The sequence below is a fragment of the Chiloscyllium plagiosum genome, unplaced genomic scaffold, assembly GCF_037043375.1.
Source record: "Chiloscyllium plagiosum isolate Xiang-an unplaced genomic scaffold, Cpla_swu_hap1 HiC_scaffold_7, whole genome shotgun sequence".
Lineage (NCBI taxonomy): Eukaryota > Metazoa > Chordata > Chondrichthyes > Orectolobiformes > Hemiscylliidae > Chiloscyllium > Chiloscyllium plagiosum.
The window spans coordinates 38,876,923-38,901,765 of NW_028270145.1; the positions used below are offsets into that span (position 1 = coordinate 38,876,923).

The following is a 24,843-nucleotide window of genomic DNA, read 5'->3' on the forward strand; positions in this document are numbered from 1 at the left end:
AGTGCCAAAGGATGTTGTGGGTTACAGAGGGACATAGATAAGATACAGAGCTGGGTTGAGAATTGGCAAATAGAGTTTAATGCAGAAAGGTGTGAGATAGTTCACTTTGGAAGAACTAACAGGAATGCAGAGTACTGGGCTAATGGTAAAAGTCTTGGCAGTGTAGGTAAACACAGATCTCTGTGTCCAGGTGCATTAATCCCTGAAAGTTGCCACCCAGTTGGATAGGGTTGTTAAGAAGGCATATGGCATGTTGGTGTTTATTGGGATTGAGTTCGGAGCCATGAGGTCATGTTGCAGCTGTACAAGACACTGGTAAGGCCGCAACTGAAGTATTGCATACAGTTCTGGTCGCCACATTATAGGAAGGATGTGGAAGCTTTGGAAAGGGTTCAGAGGAGATTTACTAGGATGTTGCCTGGTATGGAAGGAAGGTCTTACGAGGAAAGGCTGAGGGAACTGAGGCTGTTTTAGTTGGAGAGACATATAAGATAATCAGAGGGTTAGATAGGGTGGTGAAGGCTAACACAAGGGGACCTCGTTTTAAATTGAGGAGTGATCGATGTAGGGGGTAGCTTCTTTATTCAGAGAGTAGTAGGGGCGCGCAACGGGCTGCCTGCAGCAGTAGTAGATTCGCCGACATTAAGGGCGTTTAGATGGACATTGGGTATACATATAAATAATAATGGAACGGTGTAGGTTAGATGGGCATCAGATTAATTTTGCAGGTCAGCACAACATTGAGGGCTGAAGGACCTGTACTGCACTGTAATGCTGTATGTTCTATGTAAGTGACTCTACACCACTTTGTCTCTTTCCTGCTGACTACATCATCTATTTGGAGCTTTCAGCAATTTGCGCTATTGTCTTTGATTGGTCAAAATTGGTTTCAGATGACAGTTCAAAGTCATTAGAAATTCAGAAATGAAGACTGATAAGGCAGCTTGAAATATGATCAAAATATGTTCTTTTAGTGTATATCTTTTGCTTTTAGGATTGATTGATGGGTATGTAACAGTAAAAGCTGTGCTGGAGGAAACTTTGCAGCAGAAGGAAGAATCCCAACAACAATTGGCCCTAAAGGTGGAACTTTTAAGCAAACAGTTTCATGAACTCAACCAGCAGCACGAGCATCTGCTTGAGGAACGTGATCTTTTGCTACGTCAGAAACAGGCCATGGTTGGCAATGAAGTAGAACGTGGTAAGAAGCAACTTTATGCTATTGCCAACACCAATTTCAAAATTAGTCTCTGGTATATGTTTTGCCATGAGAAAGCAGCATGATCTTTCAAACAATACATTTCAGTACTTCCTGTATCCTGAAGTTCGAAAGCTACTTTCTCAGACCTTGAAATTAAACATTATTTCATCAGGCATCAAGTGTTCATTAATTTTCCTGAAAAGCACATTGATGCATGTCACATGCCTAACCTTTGACATCTGTGTGTTTAAATTTACGGTAAACCCAGTATTCTACAGGGACCAGCAATAAATGCTGATCACCCAGTGATGCCCACTTCCCACAATTGAATAAAAATAAGTCAAATTCCAGATTATGCTTTACAAAACAAGTTTTCTGACACCTTTGGCAGTGACTAAATTAATATTTGTGCCACTTTTTAATGGCAGAGAGAATTAATCATTTCTTCATTTTTAATTAACCCTCTGTTCCAAAGTGAATCTGCCTTGGTGAAGTCAACACCACACAGAAAAGTGATTTTGACATGAGTTTCTGGCTTCCATGTCTCAAAAGCCAAGATCTTGGATAATTTTTTCAAAACTAGGAAATATTTTTGTGTCACATTAGTTGCATCATTTTAGTTGGGTTCTTCGGTGCCTAGCAAGTGGCTCAGAAAAATATTGACTGGATCCGATGGATTTGGATTTGATTAATATTACTGACTTATGGGTAAAATACTAAAGATTGACAAGACATAAACAACTGAACACTGATGATGGGCCTTCACTATCTCTATGTACTTGCATTATACTCTGGAAAATGTATCCAAGTTGGAAGGATTGGCATCACACAAAACAAAATGCATCAGTACTTTGCTGTTCTGGCCGGTTGGTTAGATGTTGGTCTGAGAAAGTTTCCGTGAATCTTCAATAGTTCAGCCATCAACTAGGAAGTAAATTTGTTACTGGGTAAAGCTAAAGTATCTGAGCAAAGGTGACTTTGGCTTATCTTGAAGGCCTTCTCTACCATTTAATAAAATCATGGCTGGTCTGTTTGTAACCTCAACTCTACACTGCCTCCCCAGTTATCCTTTCACACCTATGCTTATCAAATATCTATTTATCTCTGCCTTAAATATTCTGCTTCCATCGCCTTTTGGTTTTATGTAAATTATCCTGCAGTGTAATAGATTATTGCTGACTGAATCTACTGCTTCAATTTATGCAGACTTCTGATCTGGACCAGGCCAGACCCCCTCAGAATATTTTAAGAAGTCCCTAAACTTTTTCTTACTTTAAAGGCAAATGTGAGGTGGATACTCAAAGTATGATGCAGCTGTCAAACTGCTCGGCTTTAAGCAAAACAGAATTTATTTAAAAACTACAGTTAAAACACTAACAAAAGACAGCAGACTTTAGAATAATTTAACTATTGAAAAACTTAACTGACCCAATACAGCAACTTAACAAAGGAGTTGTTCCAATCCAGGAGCATCCAATAAGCACGCCCTGGGCAAATGGGTAAATTTAAACACAGGTTTTTACACGCAGGAGGGAACAATTTCCAAAGAGATTTCAATAAGCAAAGTCAGTCAGGAATCTTCTGCTGAAGGTTGGATCCTTTCTGTGTCTTGTGACTGCCACAGCTAAAACAAACTATAAAAAGTCTGAACTGGGAGAACTTACTAAATTAGATTCTTCGGTACCTCTGCCTTTACGATCTCTTTTGAACAAGAACCAAGGACAAAATAACTTTTTTAAAGTGACAGCATCGTCACATTTCCAAATACCAAAATAATGATTTGGTCAACTTTGTTCTTCCTCTATTTTTCAGTCACCTTGGGCAGATTTTATACCGACTTACACAAGATCTTATCCTTTATTGGTTAGATTAATGCAACCTTCATTTCATCGTTCACCAGTGTTCTCAAACACAACTATTGGACCTTGTCAATTGCTTCTATTTGAGAGTGGTCTCAATGTGAAATTTAAATCTTTAGGTGATCTTAATCTGAACAGTAAGAATGAGTCATTGCAGTCTAATTTCTTCATTTTTTATATTAAATTTGTGAGCTGTGGCCAGTTTACTTGGAAGAAAATATTTGTAACTAGATGTTCTAATTGCCATACATCATTTAGACGATACTCCTGTCCTGATGATGTAGGTTACAAATGTTTTTTAACAAAAATATATAAGTATTCTCATCAAAAGTATTTGCTAATTTGTAAAGAATACAATAAAATGTAGTATCATAGAAACATAGAAACTACAAGAAGGAATAGGCAATTTGGTCTTCCAAACCTGTACCTGCTGTTCAGTATGATTATGGCTGATATCCAACTCAGTACTTTGTTCCACCTTCTTCTCATACCCTTTTTGTTTCTTTTAAACCTAAGAGTGATGGGTGACAGTGAGGGGGACTGGGAGAAAGCAGCCAGTGCAGGGAACCCCTGCGGCTGTTCCCCTCAAGAACAAGTATACCGTTTTGGATACTTGTGGGGGGGACGACTTACCAGGGGCAAGTAACGGGGCTCAGGCCTCTGGCATGGAGCCTGTCCCCGTTACTCAGAAGGGAAGGGTGGAGAAGAGCAGAGCAATAGTAATTGGGGACTCAATAGTTCGGGGCACAGATAGGAGGTTTTGTGGGAACGAGAGAGACTCATGTTTGGTATGTTGCCTCCCAGGTGCAAGGGTACGTGATGTCTCTGATCGTGTTTTCCGGGTCCTTAAGGGGGAGGGGGAGCAGCCCGAAGTCGTGGTCCACATTGGCACCAATGACATAGGTAGGAGGAGCGCTGAGGATGTTAGGCAGGCTTTCAGGGAGCTAGGTTGGAAGCTCAGAGTTAGAACGAACAGAGTTGTTGTCTCTGGTTTGTTACCCGTGCCACATGATAGAGAGTCGAGGAATAGGGAGAGAGAACAGTTAAATGCGTGGCTACAGGGATGGTGCAGGAGGGAGGGATTCCGGTATTTGGATAACTGGGGTTCTTTCTGGGGAAGGTGGGACCTCTATAAACAGGATGGTCTACACCTGAACCTGAGGGGCACCAGTATCCTTGGTGGGAGGTTTGCTAGTGCTCTTGGGGGGGGTTTAAACTAACTCTGCAGGGGCATGGGAACCCAGACTGTAGCTTTAGGGTGCAGGACCTGGAATGTAGGGAGGTTAGGAACATGGCATCAATTTCAAAGGAGGGTGCCTGTAAACAGGAAAGTGGTTTGAAGTGTGTATACTTCAATGCAAGAAGTATACGAAATAAGGTAGGTGAACTTGCAGCGTGGGTTGGTACCTGGGACTTCGATGTTGTGGCTATTACGGAGACATGGGTAGAACAGGGACAGGATTGGCTGTTGCAGGTTCCAGGGTTTAAATGTTTTAGTAGGGTCAGAGGTGGGGGTAAAAGAGGGGGAGGTGTGGCATTGCTTGTCAAAGATAGTATTACAGCTGTGGAAAGGACGAAGGATGAAGACTCGCCATCTGAGGTAGTTTGGGCTGAGGTTAGGAATAGGAAAGGTGAGGTCACCCTGTTAGGAGTTTTTTACAGGCCTCCTAATAGTCCTAGAAACGTAGAAGAAAGGATTGCGAGGATGATTCAAGAGAAGAGTGAAAGTAATAGGGTGGTTGTTATGGGGGACTTTAACTTTCCTGATATTAATTGGGAAAGCTATAGCTCAAGTTCGTTAGATGGGTCAGTGTTTGTCCAATGTGTGCAGGAGGGTTTCCTGACACAATATGTAGATAGGAGAAAGTGAGGTCTGCAGATGCTGGAGATCAGAGCTGGAAATGTGTTGCTGGAAAAGCGCAGCAGGTCAGGCAGCATCCAGGGAACAGGAGAATCGACGTTTCGGGCACAAGCCCTTCTTCAGGAATGGGGAAAGTTTGTCCAGCAGGCTAAGATAAAAGGTAGGGAGGAGGGACTTGGGAGAGGGGCGTCGGAAATGTGATAGGTGGAAAGAGGTCAAGGTGAGGGTGATAGGTCAGACTGGGGTGGGGGCGGAGAGGTCGGGAAGAAGATCTCAGGTTAGGAAGGCGGTGCTGAATTTGATGGATTTGACTGAGACAGAGTGGGGGGAGGGGAAATGAGGAAACTGGTGAAATCCCACGGACATCTACTACAAACCGACCGACTCCCACAGCTACCTGGACTACACCTCCTCCCATCCTGCCCCCTGTAAAAACGCCATCCCATTCTCCCAATTCCTTCGACTCCGCCGCATCTGCTCCCAGGAGGACCAGTTCCAAAAACGCACAACCCAGGTGGCCTCCTTCTTCAAGGACCGCAATTTCCCCCCCGACGTGGTCGACGATGCCCTCCACCGCATCTCTTCCACTTCCCGCTCCTCCGCCCTTGAACCCCGCCCCTCCAACCGCCACCAGGACAGAACCCCCACTGGTCCTCACCTACCACCCCACCAATCTCCATGTACAGCGCATCATCCGCCGTCATTTCCACTACCTCCAAACGGACCCCACCACCAAGGATATATTTCCCTCCCCTCCCCTATCAGCATTCCGTAAAGACCACTCCCTCCGTGACTCCCTCGTCAGATCCACACCCCCCACCAACCCAACCTCCACTCCCGGCACCTTCCCCTGCAACCGCAGGAGGTGCAAGACTTGCGCACACACCTCCCCCCTTACCTCCCTCCAAGGCCCCAAAGGAAACTTCCATATCCGCCACAGATTCACCTGCACCTCCACACATATCATCTATTGCATCCTCTGCACCCGATGTGGCCTCCTCTATATTGGGGAGACAGGCCGGCTACTTGCGGAGCATTTCAGAGAACACCTCTGGGACACCCGGACCAACCAACCCAACCACCCTGTAGCTCAACATTTCAATTCCCCCTCCCACTCCACCAAGGATATGCAGGTCTTTGGACTCCATCGTCAGACCACAACAAAACGACGGTTGGAGGAAGAACGCCTCATCTTCCGGCTAGGAACCCTCCAACCACAAGGGATGAACTCGGATTTCACCAGTTTCCTCATTTCCCCTCCCCCCACCCTGTCTCAGTCAAATCCATCAAATTCAGCACCGCCTTCCTAACCTGAGATCTTCTTCCCGACCTCTCCGCCCCCACCCCAGTCTGACCTATCACCCTCACCTTGACCTCTTTCCACCTATCACATTTCCGACGCCCCTCTCCCAAGTCCCTCCTCCCTACCTTTTATCTTAGCCTGCTGGACAAACTTTCCCCATTCCTGAAGAAGGGCTTGTGCCCGAAACGTCGATTCTCCTGTTCCCTGGATGCTGCCTGACCTGCTGCGCTTTTCCAGCAACACATTTCCAGCTCACAATATGTAGATAGGCCAACAAGAGGTGAGGCCATACTGGATTTGGTTCTGGGTAATGAACCAGGCCAGGTGTTAGAATTAGAGATAGGTGAGCACTTTGGGGACAGTGACCACAATTCGGTGACCTTTACTCTAGTGATGGAGAGGGATAAGTGTGCACTACAGGGCAAGAGTTATAGATGGGGGCAGGGAAATTATGATGCTGTGAGGCATGACTTAGGATGTGTGGCCTGGAAAAGTAAGCTTCAAGGCAAGGGTGTAATTGATATGTGGAGCTTGTTCAAGGAGCAACTATTGAGTGTCCTTGATAAGTATGTGCCCGTCAGGCAGGGAGGAAAGGGTCGTGTGAGGGAGCCGTGGTTTAATAAGGAATTGGAATCCCTTGTTAAATGGAAGAGGGCGGCCTATGTAAAGATGAGGCGTGAAGGTTCAATTGGGGCAATTGAGAGTTATAAGGTAGCCAGGAAGGACCTGAAGAGAGAGCTAAGAGCAGCAAGGAGGGAACATGAAAGGTCCTTAGTTGGTAGGATTAGGGAAAACCCTAAGGCTTTCTATAGGTATGTCAGGAATAAAAGAATGACTAGGGTAGGAATAGGTCCAGTCAAGGATAGTAGTGGGAGGTTGCGTGTGGAGGCTGAAGAGATTGGGGAGACACTGAATGAATACTTTTCGTCAGTATTCAATCAGGAACAGGACATTGTTGTCAATGTGAGTACTGAGTCACAATTAAGTAGAATGGATGGCTTTGAGGTATGTAGAGAAGAGGTGTTGAAAATAGATAAGTCTCCTGGGCCTGATGGCATTTATCCTAGGATTCTCTGGGAAGCAAGGGAGGAGATTGCAGAGCCATTGGCCTTGATTTTTATGTCCTCGTTGTCTACAGGAGTAGTGCCAGAAGACTGGAGGCTAGCAAATGTGGTTCCCTTGTTCAAGAAGGGGAGTAGGGATAACCCTAGTAACTATAGGCTGGTGAGTCTCACTTCTGTTGTGGGCAAAATCTTAGAGAGAATTGTAAGGGATAGGATTTATGAACATCTGGATAGGAATAATGTGATCAAGGATAGTCAGCATGGTTTTGTGAAGGGCAGGTCGTGCCTCACAAACCTTATTGAATTCTTTGAAAAGGTGACTAAGGAGGGGAAAGCGGTAGATGTGGTGTACATGGATTTTAGTAAGGCGTTTGATAAGGTTCCCCATGGTAGACTACTGCAAAAAATACAGAGGTATGGCATTGAGGGTGAGTTGGAGGTTTGGATTAGGAGTTGGCTGGCTGGAAGAAGACAGAGGGTAGTAGTTGATGGCAAAGGTTCATCTTGGAGTGCCGTCAATAGCGGTGTTCCGCAAGGATCTGTTTTGGGACCATTGTTGTTTGTCATTTTTATAAATGACCTGGAGGAGGGGTTAGAAGGTTGGGTGAGTAAGTTTGCGGATGATACGAAAGTCGGAGGAGTTGTAGACAGTGAGGAAGGATGTGGCAGGTTACAGCGGGATATAGATAAGCTGCAGAGCTGGGCAGAAAGGTGGCAAATGGAGTTCAATGTAGCTAAGTGTGAGGTGATTCACTTTGGTAAGGGTAATAAAAAGATGGGGTACTGGGCTAACGGTCGGATACTTGGTAGTGTGGAGGAGCAGAGGGATCTTGGTGTCCATGTACACAAATCTTTGAAAGTTGCCACCCAGGTAAATAGTGCGGTGAAGAAGGCATATGGCGTACTGGCTTTTATTGGTAGAGGAATTGAGTTCCGGAGTACTGAGGTCATGTTGCAGTTGTATAAGACTCTGGTGCGGCCACATCTGGAGTATTGTGTGCAGTTTTGGTCGCCATACTATAGGAAGGATGTGGAGGCACTGGAACGGGTGCAGAGGAGGTTTACCAGGATGTTGCCTGGTATGGTAGAAAGATCGTATGAGGAAAGGCTGAGGCACTTGGGGTTGTTTTCATTGGAGAAAAGAAGGTTTAGGGGTGACTTGATAGAGGTGTATAAGATGATTAGGGGTTTAGATAGGGTCGACAGTGAGAATCTTTTTCCACATATGGAGTCAGCTATTACAAGGGGGCATAGCTTTAAATTAAGGGGGGGTAGGTATAGGACAGATGTTAGGGGTAGGTTCTTTACTCAGCGAGTCGTGAGTTCATGGAATGCCCTGCCAGTAGCAGTGGTGGACTCTCCCTCATTATGGGCATTTAAGCGGGCATTGGATAGGCATATGGAGGATAGTGGGCTAGTGTAGGTTAGGTGGGCTTGGATCGGCGCAACATCGAGGGCCGAAGGGCCTGTACTGCGCTGTATTCTTCTATGTTCTATGTTCTATGATGTCTAGCTTCCTCTTGAAAACGTTAATATTTTGGCCCCGACTGATATCTGTGGCAGAAAATTAATGTTCTTTAGGGAAGGAAACAGTCAGTCTCTCCTGCTCTGGTCTACATATGACTCCTGACCACGACAATGTGGTTGACTCTTACTTGCCCTATGGGCCGTTAAGGATGAGCAATAAAATCTGGCCAAGCCTGCATCCTGTAAATGAATAAAATAGGGTCACCACTTTCTGGGTGAAGACATTTTTCTTTACCTCAGTTCTAAATCACTTATCCTGTATCCTTAAACTGACCCCACCCCCATTCTGAACTCACTGGTCATCAAGAACATCCTTCCTATGTTGGTCCTGTTTAGTCCTTTAGAATTTTATAGCTTTTTATGAGATTCCCCCTCATTCTTCTGAACACCAGTAAATGTAATTCTAACCTTTCTAGTTTCTTCCCATACATCAGTCTGACCATCCAAGGAATCAGCCTGATAAATCTTTCTTGCACTCCCTCCGTAGCCAGAATATTCATCCTCCATATGGGACATATTTAATCTCATTAGGGAGGGGGATGCTGATTTTCTCTCCTTTCATTTCTAACCTGCGATGATGCATGTACAAAGAGTAGAAGCATAACAAATGGATTAAAAAGACTATGTTAGTTCTCAAGAACCAAACCTCAAGCCTCATTCACAAATGGCACAGTCTAAAACAACATGCTGGAGAGATGAGCTCCATTCTACATCGTATGTACGAATAGCAACTATTTACTTAGATGTAGCAAGGTTCCTTTTAGTTTTTTGGTTTTCATTCCAGCTACCAATGTGCTGCCCCTACCTACAATGTCTATTAATGCTGTTATTCTAAAGATGTCAACATGCTTTAATCTTGCCAATAGTTAATCATTAAAGGAGACGGTAGCATGGGGTAATACCGTTCGATTAGTAACCCAGGCTACTTAAAGTTCATGGAACATTGGTCCAGATCCCAATTCAATTAACAGAGTCTGGATTTGAAAGGTGTTGTTTGTAATGAACATTAAGAGTCAGAAAAACCCATCTAATTCATCAAAAAGTCCATTTGAAGAAGAGAATCTGCCAGTTTATTTGGTCTGGTTGACATGCCATTCCAGACACACAGCAATGTGGTTGACTAATAACCACTGTCTGAAAACCACTCCATTCAGGGCAGTTAGGGCTGGGTGACAAATGCTGGACTTGTGACTGGTGCCCACATTCTATGAAAAAGAAAAGTCTCTCAATAGCCAAGAACCAGCAAGAAAATTAACAATTTTAATATTAACAATTTCCTGTTGTTGTAGTTCTGTTCGCCGAGTTGAGAATTTGTGTTGCAGACGTTTTGTCCTCTGTCTAGGTGACATCCTCAGTGCTTGGGAGCCTCCTGTGAAGCGCTTCTGTGATATTTCCTCCAGCATTTATTTCCTCGCTATAAGTACCCACTGTCTTAAAATAGTGCCTGAGTTGTTACAGTTTTTGGAACCTTTTATAGTCCTTTGTGGGCTGATAGAATAAACTTAAATCTCGATTACAGAATTTGTTCTTCATGGATATTGGGTTCTCTAAGCTACCAGTGCTTAGTTTTTCTACCTTACGATAATTTTAGATCCATGTGTATTAATATTCCTTTCTACCTCCGGTTTGTGAGATTCCCACATGCAATGCTGTGTGGAAAGATTTAGCCGATGGTGATTCTATTGGATAAAAAAAATTAGGAACCAGTGTAATGAAACTTCTGACACATGCTGGCTGTCATTACCCATCACCTTAAATTTATTTTTGTATATATATCCTAACTAGCTCTTTAAACACTTGCCTTGTGTGTAGTACAGACTTTGGAATATCAGATGGCTTGTAAGAACTGTTACGAAAAGGTCACTGTGCTGTGGCCAATCCATTTATACATCAGGGAAAATCTCTTGCAGAAATGAGAAAAGCTGCTGTTTTCAAATATCAATGTGTTCCTCATATATAGATTATTCAGTTCTAAAATTGTGGTGTCCTTTTTGTGTTTTGATGTTCAACAAATATAGTGGTGGGCATTAATAGACTGGTTTCATTTCACTGAGAGATTCCAGTGAGTAGATAAGTTTTCAGTAATGAATATCCACGATATCATTGCCATCGCTTCCAGCTTGTCAGCATGCCCAGTAGTCAGCATCTGTGATGTATTTGGTTATGATGGGTGTGTTCTCTTGCCTCTATTTCTCAGGCCTTCATACTGAAGCAGTAATCGAAGGGGATTCAGGTTTGTCCCTTTTTGGAAACAAAGCTACATGATTTGCATAACGAGTGATTTTTGAATGTTCTTAGCATCTTGATTGCAAACTGTTGGTTTACTCTGGTCAGAGTAATTAAAATTTGCTTGATATTATTCAACTTTATTTTAATCTGTGCTTGTTAGGAAGTGCTGTGCATGGTTTTAAAACTTCAGGCATGCTCTCTGTCAAAATTATCTGAATTTTATTGCGCTTTATTTCAAATTATCAACGTTTATCTCATTCTTTTGCCGCATTGGTAAATCCAGTTTGAATAAGTGGAATGCAAAATTTCATTTCAATGGATTTAGTCCCAAATGTTTAAACAGTTCTGACTCACCTCTTGCCCAGTGGGCGAATTGTATAATTGAGACTTTTGAAAAATATTTGTTTGAGGTTTGTTTCTGTGCTAAAGAAATGCCTTGGAGCAGCATAAATTCCCCATAGTGATTGTTTTTCCCTGCTTCTATCTTCAGCAATGATTCTTCATTTAGCCTGCGTCTGTGTAAGTTGTTACAGTTTTGAGGTGCTTGAATTATCTTTTCCTTCCTTTATTTTTTTTTCTGTTCAAATCAAAAAGCCTTCCAGGTTCAAGCATGACCATAAGTTCCAATGTGTATCATTGTCCTGGAACTTGTCACAAACAATGCAGCAGTCATCTCATCTTTCTGGATTGGTGTTATGTCTGATATCCAGTGCAGCCAGATGCCATATTTCCATTGTAAATTTGGTAGTGAAGCATTCTCACCAGTGTACTGAGTCATCCTGCATTTTGCATGTATTCTGCATGGGTTGGCCCGCTCTGTACTCTTTGTTTCTAAAATGTTCTTTACTGTCTAAGAAATTGGATATCCTTATAACTGACTCCTTGTAGGTACAATCCAATGGTAGAGTCTTCCCAGTATGAGACATGGGCAATGGTACAACAGGTAATGCCATGAAATTCCTCCCAAATTCAGTTCCTTCAATATAAGGCCTTTAAAGTAATTTACTTATGCAAAGAACTGTTCACACTGCTGTAATGAGTGAAATGCCAGCATCTGAAGAGGAGAGAGCATTTCTGTCTTCCTTCTGAAATGTAAAAACGAAACTTGTGATTTTTTTTTCAGCCTGTGCTGCCTTTACCCCTCTTTGCCCGTCTGGGCGGCACAGTGGTTAGCACTGCTGCCTCACAGCGCCAGAGACCCGGGTTCAATTCCCGCCTCAGGCGACTGACTGTGAGGAGTTTGCACATTCTCCCCGTGTCTGTATGGGTTTCCTCCGGGTGCTCGGGTTTCCTCCCACAGTCCAAAGATGTGCAGCTCAGGTGAATTGGCCATGCTAAATTGCCAGTAGTGTTAGGTAAGGGGTAGATGTAGGGGTATGGGTGGGTTGCGCTTCGGCGGGTCGTGTGGACTTGTTGGGCCGAAGGGCCTGTTTCCACACTGTAAGTAATCTAATCTAATCTAATCTTTACTAATTTAATCTGTAAATCTCAAAAATGTAATAAAGCGTCTCAAAATGATTTAGAGGAGTTTCATAACATTTGATACTGAGTCAGAAAGGGTAACATTAGGAAAGATGTTTAATTGGAGAGGCCATTTTTAATAAGTATTTTTGATCAAGAGACTGAGGAAGAGGGGTTTAGGAAAAGAATTTCAGAGGTGCGGATACAGTTATGCCCACCACACTGGGTGGATAAAGATTCCAGAGTACAGGTTCTTTACAGGGTGGTGTGATAGTATGTGATGGTGATAATATTGGAAAAAACCATGGAGGGTGTTAATTACAAGGATTGTGAATTTTGTTTGAAGCTGCACTTGTCCAGGAGCCAAAGCCAGTCACAGAAGAGGAGGTTGATGTATGGATAGGACTTGGTGCAAGACACAGGTGGTGGAGCTGTGGATGATCACATGACTCCAGGTGTAGAAATGTGTTGGATGCAGATCAAAGGCAACGTGGCCATGGATGAAGGTTTCAGCAGCAGATGACCTGGGGTGAAGTGGGGATAAAAGACATCTTTGGAGATTGACCTTTTTGGCATTAGTGATTGTGTGGATATGTTGTCAGAAGCTCAACGTAGGTCAGAAATGAGAGGAAGATTGTGAAGAGATCAGGGCAGCCTCGCAGTTCCCAGGGAGAGGGATGGAATTAGTAATTAGTAAACAGAATCTGTAATGGTGACTGAAGACAGTGGCATTTTGGATGTGGAATGAGGAATTTAATCATTTTGTGACAGTGGAGGAATGGAGGGGGATGGTGGTGAGGTAGAACTGAGTGTTGTCGGTTGGATTAAAACTTGTTTTTTTTTCTCAAGATGCTTGATGATGGTAGATTTAAAGGAAAAGATGGGAACCAGGACAAAGAGAAAGTCATGAACAATATCAGTTAAAACAAGGAAGTTAGATGGTCGCAGTTATGTGAGTATAGGTCAGTGTTGGGTTACCAATACATTGGGAGATATTTTCAGAAATGGTGTTGATTCATATTCCATACAATTGTAGCAGAGATATGAATTTAAGAAAACAAAACTCTTAAAACATATTCACATAGCTGCTGCCATTCAAAAATGGATTTTTCTTGTTAGTAGTCTGGATTGATTTTGGTGGTGTTTATCGGATACTTTTCAGAGTACGATCTGGGAAATTTGAAGATTTCCAGTCTAAGAGTTGGGATGTTGGAAATGTTTTGTGTTTCTCGGGAATTGGTTTTTAGTGCATCCCATCCTTACTCTGCTATGAATGAAATAACAAAGTATCAGAAGTTGTAACATGAATCTTTGCTCAGATTCAAGGACAGTGTGTGATTTTGAGCGATTTACAATGTAAATACATTTAGAACATGATTTAAGATATTGCTATCAGATTATCATTTGTTGTTCACTGATACCCTCTTTGCTATGTTTAGGATTACTGGAGGAGACAGAGCGTCTATCCAAAGAGAAGTTGGACATCCAATGTCAAGCAGATAAAGATCGTGCTGATCTCCTCTCGAGGGCAAAGAGAATGGAAATAGAGCTTGAGGAAGAGACAAACCGTAACCTTGATTTGAAGGATAAATGGCATTTGGAGGTTGCTGACTTGCGGCAGCAAATTCAGGCACTTGAAAAGCAACTTAAGAATTATCGACATTTTATAGATGTAAGGACAAAAGACATTACTGGGATAATGGGCTAGTGCAATTTTCATGCATGTTCAAATCCTACCAATTTTCACTAATTTTAACTGTTAAAAAAACAAATTGGAAAATGGCATGCACCAATGATTTAACATAAAGTTAAAACCCACAGTTTTGCATGAAAGAGAGAACAAAATATGTTCTTGCCTGGCGTCATATTGTAATAGTTAGAATACAAATACAGGCTCCTCAGTAATACCCCTTCTCCTACCCTTTCCCAAAGCCATGCAACTGTCCCCCCCTTACACTGCTTATGCAATTCCCTGTAGAATTTGCACTCTAGATCATAACCACTCACGTGCAAACAAAATTCATCCTCAAGTTACTTTGAGTTCTTTTACTAAATACCTGAAATACATGAATTGAGTTCTTTTACTAAATACTCTAATTCTCAGAGTATCCTCCAATGCAAAAGCTCCTCTGAATCTACCGCATACTTCTATCAAATCTTGCTCAACCTTCTCTGTTCTCAGGATAATGACCTCATGGTTGTGGGTATGTTCGCTGAGCGGGGAACTTGATTTGCAGACATTTCGGCCCCCATCTAGGTGACATCTTCAGTGCTTTGGAGCGACCCGAGAAGCGCTGCTGTACTTTGTCTTCTGCAATTTATTTGGTTCCATTTCTGCAGATTCTGGTTGCTGGTCCCTGTTGCTCGTTGTAGTGGCTGTTGTGTTGCTTCCAGGTCAATGTGTTTGTTGATAGAGACTGTGGATGAGTGCCACGCTTCTCGGAATTCTCTGACTGTCCTCTCTTTAGCTTGTCTGATGACTGTTGTGTTGTCCCTGTTGACTTTGTGATCCCTGTCATCTGTGTCTATTGCTACTAGGGACAGCTGGTCATGGTGTTTAGTGGATAGTTGATGTTCGTGAATGTAGATTATTTGTTGCCTGCCTGTTTTGTGTAGTCTTTGCATGGAATCTTGTAAATTATGTTAGTCTTGCACATGATGGGTATTGGGCTTTTTGTCCTGGTGAGTTATTGTCTGAGTGTGACTAGGTTTATGGGCTGAAAATGTGTTGCTGGAAAAGCGCAGCAGGTCAGGCAGCATCCAAGGAGCAGGAGAATCGACGTTTCGGGCATGAGCCTGATGAAGGGCTCATGCCCGAAACGTCGATTCTCCTGCTCCTTGGATGCTGCCTGACCTGCTTCGCTTTTCCAGCAACACATTTTCAGCTCTGATCTCCAGCATCTGCAGTCCTCACTTTTTCCTAGGTTTATGGGCTGTCTTGAATCCCATGGTCGGAGATGTCTAGCTGTCAGTTCCAAGTCACTTTTTTTTATGTAAGGTAGAGTGGCAAGTGAGTTAGGTCGTGATGAATCCTCGTCATGAAACACTGTATTTGTCAAACAGGTAGACAACAAACGATCTGCATCCATGAATATCAGCTAGCCACTAAACACCACGACCAGCTGTCCCTAGTAACCATACATACAGATGACAGAGACCACAAATTCAACTGGGACAACACAGCAATCATAGGACAAGTTAAACAGAGGATAGCCAGAGAATTCTGGGAACATGGCACTCATCCATGGACTCTATCTACAAGCGCATTGACCTGTACTCAGTACACCAGCCACTACAACGAGCAACCAAAAGCAGCAGAAACAAAACCAAATAAATTCCAGAAGAGACAGTATAGCAGCGGTTCACAGGAGATTTCAAAGCACTGAGATGTCACCTAGACAGGGAACAAAACGTCTGCAAATCAACTTCCCAGCTCGGTGAACGTACCCACAACCACGACAACCAGCACCCAAGTTACAGATCTTTACACAAACCTTGAATAATAACCTCAGTTTCTCCAGTCTATTCATGTAGCTAAAGACCCTCATCTCTGGAGCCAATCTGAACTGAATTCTGAACTGCAGTACCCAGACCAGTATATTTTAAATGTTGTTCATAACTTCCTGCTTTAGTACTCTTTAATTATAAAGTGCCACTTGAGCATTTGTTATCTGGAGCGTTGCTTTCAATGAGTTGTATTTTTCATCTCTCCTAATTCTTCAAACCAAAACGTATCCCTTTATAATTCTCACCTTTAATTCAGTCTTCCACATATCCATCCATACTACCAGCCTCCTATCCTCTTGATGTTTGGCACTATTCTCCTCACATTTCAGAATATTTGCAAGTTTGTGTCTTGTGCACTTTTTGAAGTTGTGATCTATGTGTCTAGATCATTAATACAAATCAAGAAAAGCAACATTCCTAATAATGACTCTTCGGGTACACCATTATACTTTTCTGTATTCCATAGATCAGTCATTCAGTACTATTTTGTTTCCCATTATTTAGCCAATTTCAGAATCTTGTGAAAATATTAAGTTAATTTCATAGGCTTAACTTTGGCATGTCTATTTGGCAGTGTCTTCTCACTTTTTGGGAATGTGTGTATACATCACATTAACAACATGAGCTACAATGGCTGCACTCCTAGTAATCTTCCAAGAATCCTTCGATTCTGGAAAAGTCTCAAATAATTGGCAAACTGTCAATGCAGCACATCCAAAAAGGGAGGCAAATGCAATTCACGATAACACCTGTCATTGGGAAAATATTAGAGTCTATTTTAAAAATTGCAGTTGCAGAACATTTGGAAATACATTGTATATCGAAAGAGAGTCAGGATGGCTTCATAAATGGGAAATCATACCTGACAAATGTATTAAAATACTTTTGAAGAGGTAATAAGCAGGATAAAAAAGGGGAATTTAATATATTTGGATTTCTAATGATCACTCAATAAGGTATCACACTTGAGGCTATATAAGATAAGAACCCAAAGAGCTGGAGTAGTCTATTAGTGTGGATAACAGATTAGTTAACTAGTAGAAGACAGTTGCGATAAGGAGACATGTTCAGGATGGCAACCTACAACTAGTGGAGTGCTACAGGGATCAGTGGCCATAGTTGTTTACAACATATATTAATGACTTGGATAAGGGAAGAGAATGTACTGTCACCAGCTTTGCAGATGCCATAAAAATAGGTGGGAAGGCAAGTAGGAAGGATGACACTGAGTCTGCAGAAAGTTATACAGGTTATACATTGGGCAAAAACTTAGCAGGTGAAGTATCCTGAGGGAAAATGTGAAATTATGCACCTCGGCAGGAAGAGTGAAGTATCTAATTTTATCTCATTGAAAAGAGCTTGTAGAAAACTACAGCACGGGGGGGGGGGGGGGGGGGGGGGGGAATCCTCGTGCTTAAATCACAACAAGCTAACAAGAGAGTTCAGCTGGCAGTAGGGAAGACAAATAGAATGTTCACTTTTTATTTCAAAGGGAATGACATAAAAAAATATTTTACATGTCACTATTTTTACATGAGAATAATGAATCTGGAATTTTTTTACATACAGGGCTGCAGAGGCTGGGTTGTTAAATATATTCAAGGACAAAATAGATCACTTCTGAATGTATTTTAACTCCGTGCAACTTTCATGATTTTCTTCACTGCTAACTGGAGCTCATCCTGGTGCCAGTAGAAAGAAATCAAGATGTTGGGAGAGAAAGACAGGAAAGTAGAGTTAAGGATTATCAGATCAGCCATGATCTCATTGAATGGCAGAGCAGACTCAACGGGTCAAACAGCTACTTGTGCTCCTACATTTTAGAAGAGCTCAATAACTTCCTTTGTTTCTTTTGTCCCAGGTTCTCTGTCAAATATTTTAACATCATGCAGGTTAAACTGACAGATGTGTAGTTGGTACGTTTGTGCTTTTTTGAACTAATATGTAACATTTGCCATTGTTGGTTCATCTGGCACTTGCCTGTTGCATACCTGAGAAGATCTAGAAGATCATGGCTAGTGCTTATGATATTTCCACCCTGGTTTCTATCAACACGTCTGCCAGTTAGATACCTTTAATGAGTGATCTTTGTGTAAAAGCCAGTCTATGCATAGCATAAGTGAATTGTCTGTTGATCTATTTTAATTGCATAATTTTGCCCAACAAATCCATAGACCTTTCTACTTCACAAATTTTGTAAGTATTGGGAGAGGTTAGGGTTAGGGGTGGAGTTTTGTAGCCAATTGCCCACAATATATCACTTCTGGGTAACAACACAGTCCTTGCTTAGTACTGCAATTAATTGATTAAGCTGTAAGTTCAGGTTCTGGACTGGGACTTGAGCATTCAAACTTTCAGCTCCTAAATCAGTTTGACTATTTACATTTCCAATTTTGGAAAAGGAGTATAAAGAAACTATTGTCAGTAGAAAATAGTCTGAGAGGGGTCAGGCTAACATTTATAAAATCTACTGTAGCAAAACATCCAATTCCCTATAGATAATGTCACCTGAAGACTAATCTCTCCACCTCACTGACTGCTTCCGGTTTTTTCATATTCACTCTCCTGGCACTTGGATCAGCTCCAGTTAACAATGAAGAAAATCGTGAAATTTGCACTGATTTAAAATACATTGCCAGATCTTCCTGGAAAGGTAATGGTGTGTGAACAGCCAATTTAGTTTGTGTGTTAACAGACCATGTCAGAAGTCATGTGAAAATTTAGTACACAGATTCAAAGAAATGAAGTTCTATGTCATAAGTTCCAAATCTCCAAATGTTATTGCTTGATTTATCCTGCTTTTCCATTTGCTTTGCACAAACTGTATCTTGTCCAAAAATTCATGTTAATTGCTAATCAAATTCACTGCAAAAAAGTTAGCAATGATAATTAATAGTAAATATTCTTTTAACTATATTATCAATGTTAATGCAGTGTCAGTCAGCATTTTAACTTCAGGTTCGTTTAAGAGAATAAATGGTTATCTGACTAATATTTATCATTCAATCTACATCATTGGACATCCCAATAATTGTGGGAACTTGCTGAACACACATTAGCTACTACAGCAGTTCCTGGGTTGTGATAGTGACTACACTTCATTGGCTGTAAGCACTCACCTGAGATGATGAAAGGTACAGTAGAGTACCTGCTGATCTTTTTATCTGGTTCATTATCTGGTAGTAAATTGAAGATTTTTAAAAAAAGTTTTGGTTGCCTTTTTTTCCCACTCGCGTTATGTTTCTCTGGAAAATCTGTCTCTCCTTTTCTTTGGTTTGACATTTGCAACACATCCACTCATTAATTTCTTTCTTCATTCTATTAAGGATCATGCTTTTTTTTTGTTACATCTTTTCCAATATATACCTTTTTTATAACACACCTAAGAAAAATAAATGGGGACCACATCTAAGCAAAGAATTACAAATTTGCTATGAAAAACAAAGTTCTGTGCAAGTTTAACATAAAGCAGAAAAGTTTTGTTTCTGTTTTAGAAATGAACTCCAAACTTTATCTGTATTTGTTATGGCCTTGTTAACCTTTTCTGCTTTTAAAAATTTGTGACCTTGTACTTTGTACCCCCAAAGTCCTTTTGCTTCTCTATCGCTTTGTTATTTTCCAAGTTTTAAATCCTTTTATAGAAATGACCACTTCCTACTGTTCTACCTTCAAATTCCTTTGATAAGTTTCCATAATCAGAGTTTATTAATATTGCCTTGTATTTACTCACAACTTTCCTTTATATTAATTGTGCCTCCTAATTTAATGTCATTTGCAGATTTTGAAAACGTGCTTCCATTTCCCACATTCAAAATGCTGCTTTAAATGGTGCAATGCAAAAGTAATCTATAGAACACTCAGGTTCAATTTCAGCCTCGGGCAGCTTTCTGTGTGGAGTTTGCACGTTCTTCCCGTGTCTGCATGGGTTTCCCCTGGGTGCTCCGGTTTCCTCCCACAGTCCAAAGATGTGCAACGTAGATGAACTGGCCATGCTAAGTTGCCCATAGCATTCAGGGATGTGTAGGTTAGGTGCATTAGTGACAGGAAATGCAGTATAATAGGGGAGGGGAATGAGTCTGGGTGGGTTTCTCTTTGGAGGGTCGTTGTGGACTTGTTGGGTCAAATGGCGTGTTTCTACACTGTCGGGATTCTATGAAACTTCCCCGTTCCTATATTCTATAAAGTAAAAGAGAAATACTCCATACATTAGCCTGAACCACCATGTCTTGCTCCCTTCAGGAACCTGCAGGTGTGTGGCTCGAGCTCCTTTCTTTCCTCTTCAGTTCTTAGTATCTTATGAATTATTGTTTGTTTGACCTTCTCAAATACATTATTTTCACTGAGCAAATTCAGATAGGCACTTTTGTTCCAACCTGCCCAGTCTATATTTTCATGCAGTCCACAGCTTTCTCTCTCATTACAAAAAATATGGCCAATTGTTGTACCTCCTGCAAATTTCCTATTTATGCCTCCTACCCAAATCATATTGATGTTTCTCTTCATACCAGGTTTTAGACCCACTTTATAGAGGGATTTGGATTCAAAAGCCAACTGATTATACAGAAGAATCTACAGACGTGGTTTTACAGAAAGCTACATTTTGTTGTTGTTCAGCAAACTAGTCTCGATCAATCTTTCAAGGCCAAAAACTTTAATTACCGATACATCTACCATATAGAAGTCAACAAAATCAGAATCGTCACCTATAAACATACCTTCTACTTCTTCATCAATCATTGCAACATCTTTCTGTCCTGGCCTTCATTGTACATTATTGAAAGGAGAGCCAAGGCAGTTGCACCCTGTCACTAAAAACAAATGCTTCCACAGCTTTACTTAATTGGAACTTGAGCTCAATGTAGGATTTCTATTTGAAGAACTAATATCTTAACATGCCGGGGGGGCCTGCTTTTTGCCCTTTGTGTATCTCCTATTTAAAGTATAAAATCAGGAGACCATAAACTGAAGAATGGGACATTATAATGTGAAAACTGAATAATATATATATTTAGCAGCAGAATACCAGAAATATTTGTATCCTTTTTCACTCAGGAACAAGCAGCTGAGCGTGAACATGAGAGAGACGAGTTCCAACAAGAAATCGCAAATCTGGAGACACAGTTAAAACAGGGGCTAAAATCACAAGGAAGCAGTGATTATACAGTATCCAAGGTATACCTTTATCTTAATCTTGCTTTAGTTTTTGTTTTCAGTCAAATACACATTTTACATTTATATCGAGAATCATAGAGTTCTGGATATAAGTTTGCTTGTTGAGCTGGGAGGATCATTTTCAGATGTCTGAAAAAGAACCTTCCAACTCAGCAAGCAATCTTACTTCAGGAACCTCAACCTGAGGTACAAATCTTTTCAAAACTTGCTAATCATAGAATTATACAGCATGGAAACAGACCTTTCAGTCCAATTTGTCCGTGCCGACAAGGTTTCAAAACTAAACTCGTACCATTTTCCTGCATTTGGCCCTTATCCCTGTAACTCTTTCCTATTTATGTACCTGTCGAAAAGTCTTTTAAATTCTATGGCAACTTTTTTCTTTCTCAAACTATGAATATTTTAGAGCATTTATCTGCCATGGCAAATATGAAGACAAGTGGTCTATATTCTGATCAATTAGTGATAATTTGGTTGCATGCTACCTGGCCCCTAATAGTTTCCTTTTAACATCTGCCTCTTGCCTCACCTGGATATACGAGTGTTTCCTTGCACAAAATTCACATTTAATTCCTTCAAATTGCACTTTTCCTAATAGTATTAATACTAATGTGCTGGTTACCAACTCATGTTGCTTCTAAAGTCTGTTTAGGAAGGCCATAAAAAGCAAGAGTACTTTAATGAGTAACTAATCTGGTCATAAGTAGAACTGAAGCCTTGCAGTCCTGGTTAAATGTTGACTGTACATTTCTTTTCCACAATATCTCCTTATAGTGCAAGGATCCCTACTGTATTCAAAGGTAGCTAACTGCTGAACATTTGCACTCAGCAGTTTTCTATGCTATGCAAATACAATTGTGTGCATTCTCCAGTGAATGACAGTGGGAGTATGGTCATGGTGAGGCTTCATTTTGATATATGTAACCAGCAGTAGGTGAAAAGCTAGATTTGGTTAGGAACTTTCCTTCCTAACTTAGTTTTAAGATCATTCAGTGAACATTTTAATACTTAGGCTACAGGGCCAAAGCAGTTGTAAATACAGAATGGCATGAGACGTCAGTTCCAATAATGACATCTCTGTATTTGAAATAACTTTTGCCTCAGTTAAGTGAGGTACAAGTGCTCTCTTTGATCTGCTCCAGAGGTTTTGATATTAGAACATAAAACAGTACAGCACAGAACAGGCCCTTCAGCCCACGATGTTGTGCCGACCACTGAACCTCATGTGTGCACCCTCAAATTTCTGTGACCATGTGCATGTCCAGTAGTCTCTTAAATGTCCCCAATGACCTTGCTTCCACAACTGCTGCTGGCAACGCATTCCATGCTCTCTCAACTCTGTGTAAAGAACCTGCCTCTGACATCCCCTCTATATTTTCCTCCAACCAGCTTAAAACTATGACCCCTCGTGTTAGTCATTTCTGCCCTGGGGAATAGTCTCTGGCTATTGACTCTACCTATGCCTCTCATTATCTTGTATAGCCTCTCATTATCTTGTATAAGAAATTTATAGAATCCCTACAATGTGAAAACAGGCCATTCAGCCTAAACCGCCTCTCCAAACAGCATCCCACCCAGACCTACAGATATTGCCTTATATAAATGTATCCATGAGCATTAGGATCCTATTAAAATGTCTTTATATTTTGCACAGAAATGAGCCACGTATTTGCATCAAAATACATTGGACTCCAATTGTTCTGAGCCTTCGGCCTGCCATCTCACTTTTCCATTTGCATCCTACCTGTCCCTGTTTCAAATGCAATTTCCAAAGCTTGTTTCCATTCTCATTAGGAAATTGTTTCAAATCTTGGCGAACTGTTTACAGAGTATTAGGCCTCATTCTGTCTGGAATGGATTTTGCCGTTGAATTTCATAATTCCAAACTGTCAACAGATCCCGGACGGAAGTCTTAAATTACAAACTGCAATCCAACTTATTCCTCAGGATTCCCACTTAGGCTGAATTTGTTCAGGGAAGTTGGAAACCTGATTACTTCTAGATTATTTTTAAATATCATCCTATTCAGAGATGTTATTATACACTGCTGGAGCAGATGGGATTTGAAACTGGGCTTCTTGACTCAGACAGGGATGCCTCCACCATGTCACAAAAGCCCTCTATGGAGTTCTTCAGGGTAGTTATTTTTTAATCAAGCTGTTCAGAGATGTTATGACAAATCTCTGAAGCATGTAGAACTTGAACTGATTAACTGAAACAAAGGGAATTACAATGAAATGAGAATAGCGTCAGTTAAAGTGATAGATTAGCAGGAAAGTAAGCAGGCAAGCAGTGGCGTACATTTACAAAGGTAATTCATGGTTCTCAGCAAAAATGTATCCCAGTAAAAAGGAAAGATTCAAAGAGAGGGAGAAACCAATCCTGGCGAACCAAGGGAGTGAGGAGAATATGAAGTCTTTACTCTTTGAGACCATAAGAAATAGAAACAAGATTAGGCCATTCAACCCCTTGTGTCTGGTCTGAGATTCCTCATGTCCATTTTCCTGCCCTTTACCCAAAACCCTTGATCTCCTACTGTTCAAGAATCTGTCTCAGCCTTAGATATGCAAGAATTCTGCACCCAGCTGTGGTGAGGCAAAGGTCTGGTGGTATTATCACTATACTGTTAATCCAGAGTGCTAAGTAATGTTCTGGGGATCCATGTTTGAATCCCACCATGGCAGATAGTGGAACTTTATTAAACTCTTAATTCCAGACTTTTATTAAATTAATGTCGATTGTCAGAAAAAACCCATGTGATTCATTGATGTCCTTCAGGGTGGGAAACTACCATCCTTCCCTGGTCTGGCCTATATGTGACTCCAGACCCACAGCAATGTAGTTTCAATAGAGTTGACTTTTAACTTAGGGATGGACAATAAACGCTGACCTAGCCAGCAATACTATTATCCTGTGAATAAAAACTTTAAGTTGCAAGGAGTTCCCAAAACACACAGCCCTCTGAGAGAAGAAACTTCTCCTTACCTCAATCTTAAACTGAGTTAGAGACAATGCCAAGGTCCAATGAGGGAAAATATCTTCTTGGTATTTATAATGTATTTTCCTTAAGAATCCTATATTTTTCAGTGAGATCACCTGTCATTTTTCTGAACTACAGGAAATAGAGTCCCAACTTGCTCATGACACAATCCCCCCATATCAAGGGGACCTTGATATGAACCTTCTGTGAATTCTCTCTCTACTGCCTATAGCCATTACTTGATGCATATTGAGCCAGTGCGAACTGACTTTTATAATGCTTCACAGTGAAGTTGCAGTAGATCATCCACTTGGCACATTTGGCCAAACTGTTTTGTGAATGTGTCACCCTTTTCCTTTGAGCTGCCATCCTGGGCTTCTCTATCATTGAAGGTGGGGGTGTCTGTGGAACCTCTCCTGTAGTTAGTTTAATGGTTCACCAGCATTCACAACATGATGCTTTAGGAGTGCAGAGCTTTGATCTGATCCAGTTATAATTGTTTCATACAATGCTTCCCACTAGTTGATATGCACACAGTCCTTCTCGGCAGGTTTGGGACCTCATTTTTAGTATGCCTTATATTGGCCCTGGCAAGCTGTCCTGTACTTCTCATTGAACTAGGATTGGTCTTCAAAGTTTGTGCGAAGATTTTTGGCTCGGGTGCTCGTTGTTGTGGTTC

At 41.4% G+C, this 24,843-nt stretch overlaps 1 protein-coding gene across 6 annotated transcripts in view; it reads left to right on the plus strand.

Annotated features, from left to right (window-relative positions):
- The window catches only part of pcnt (pericentrin), a 310,179-nt gene that overhangs the window by 165,742 nt on the left and 119,594 nt on the right, over positions 1–24,843 (plus strand). For 5 of the 6 annotated variants that reach the window (XM_043693410.2, XM_043693413.2, XM_043693416.2 and 2 more), the window contains 4 exons: positions 995–1,201; positions 11,013–11,048; positions 13,945–14,177; positions 21,065–21,184. In XM_043693410.2, the coding sequence (XP_043549345.2) occupies positions 995–1,201; positions 11,013–11,048; positions 13,945–14,177; positions 21,065–21,184 (596 nt within the window). The remainder of the gene's footprint in view (positions 1–994; positions 1,202–11,012; positions 11,049–13,944; positions 14,178–21,064; positions 21,185–24,843) is intronic. The other variant, XM_043693412.2, reaches the window with a different exon arrangement.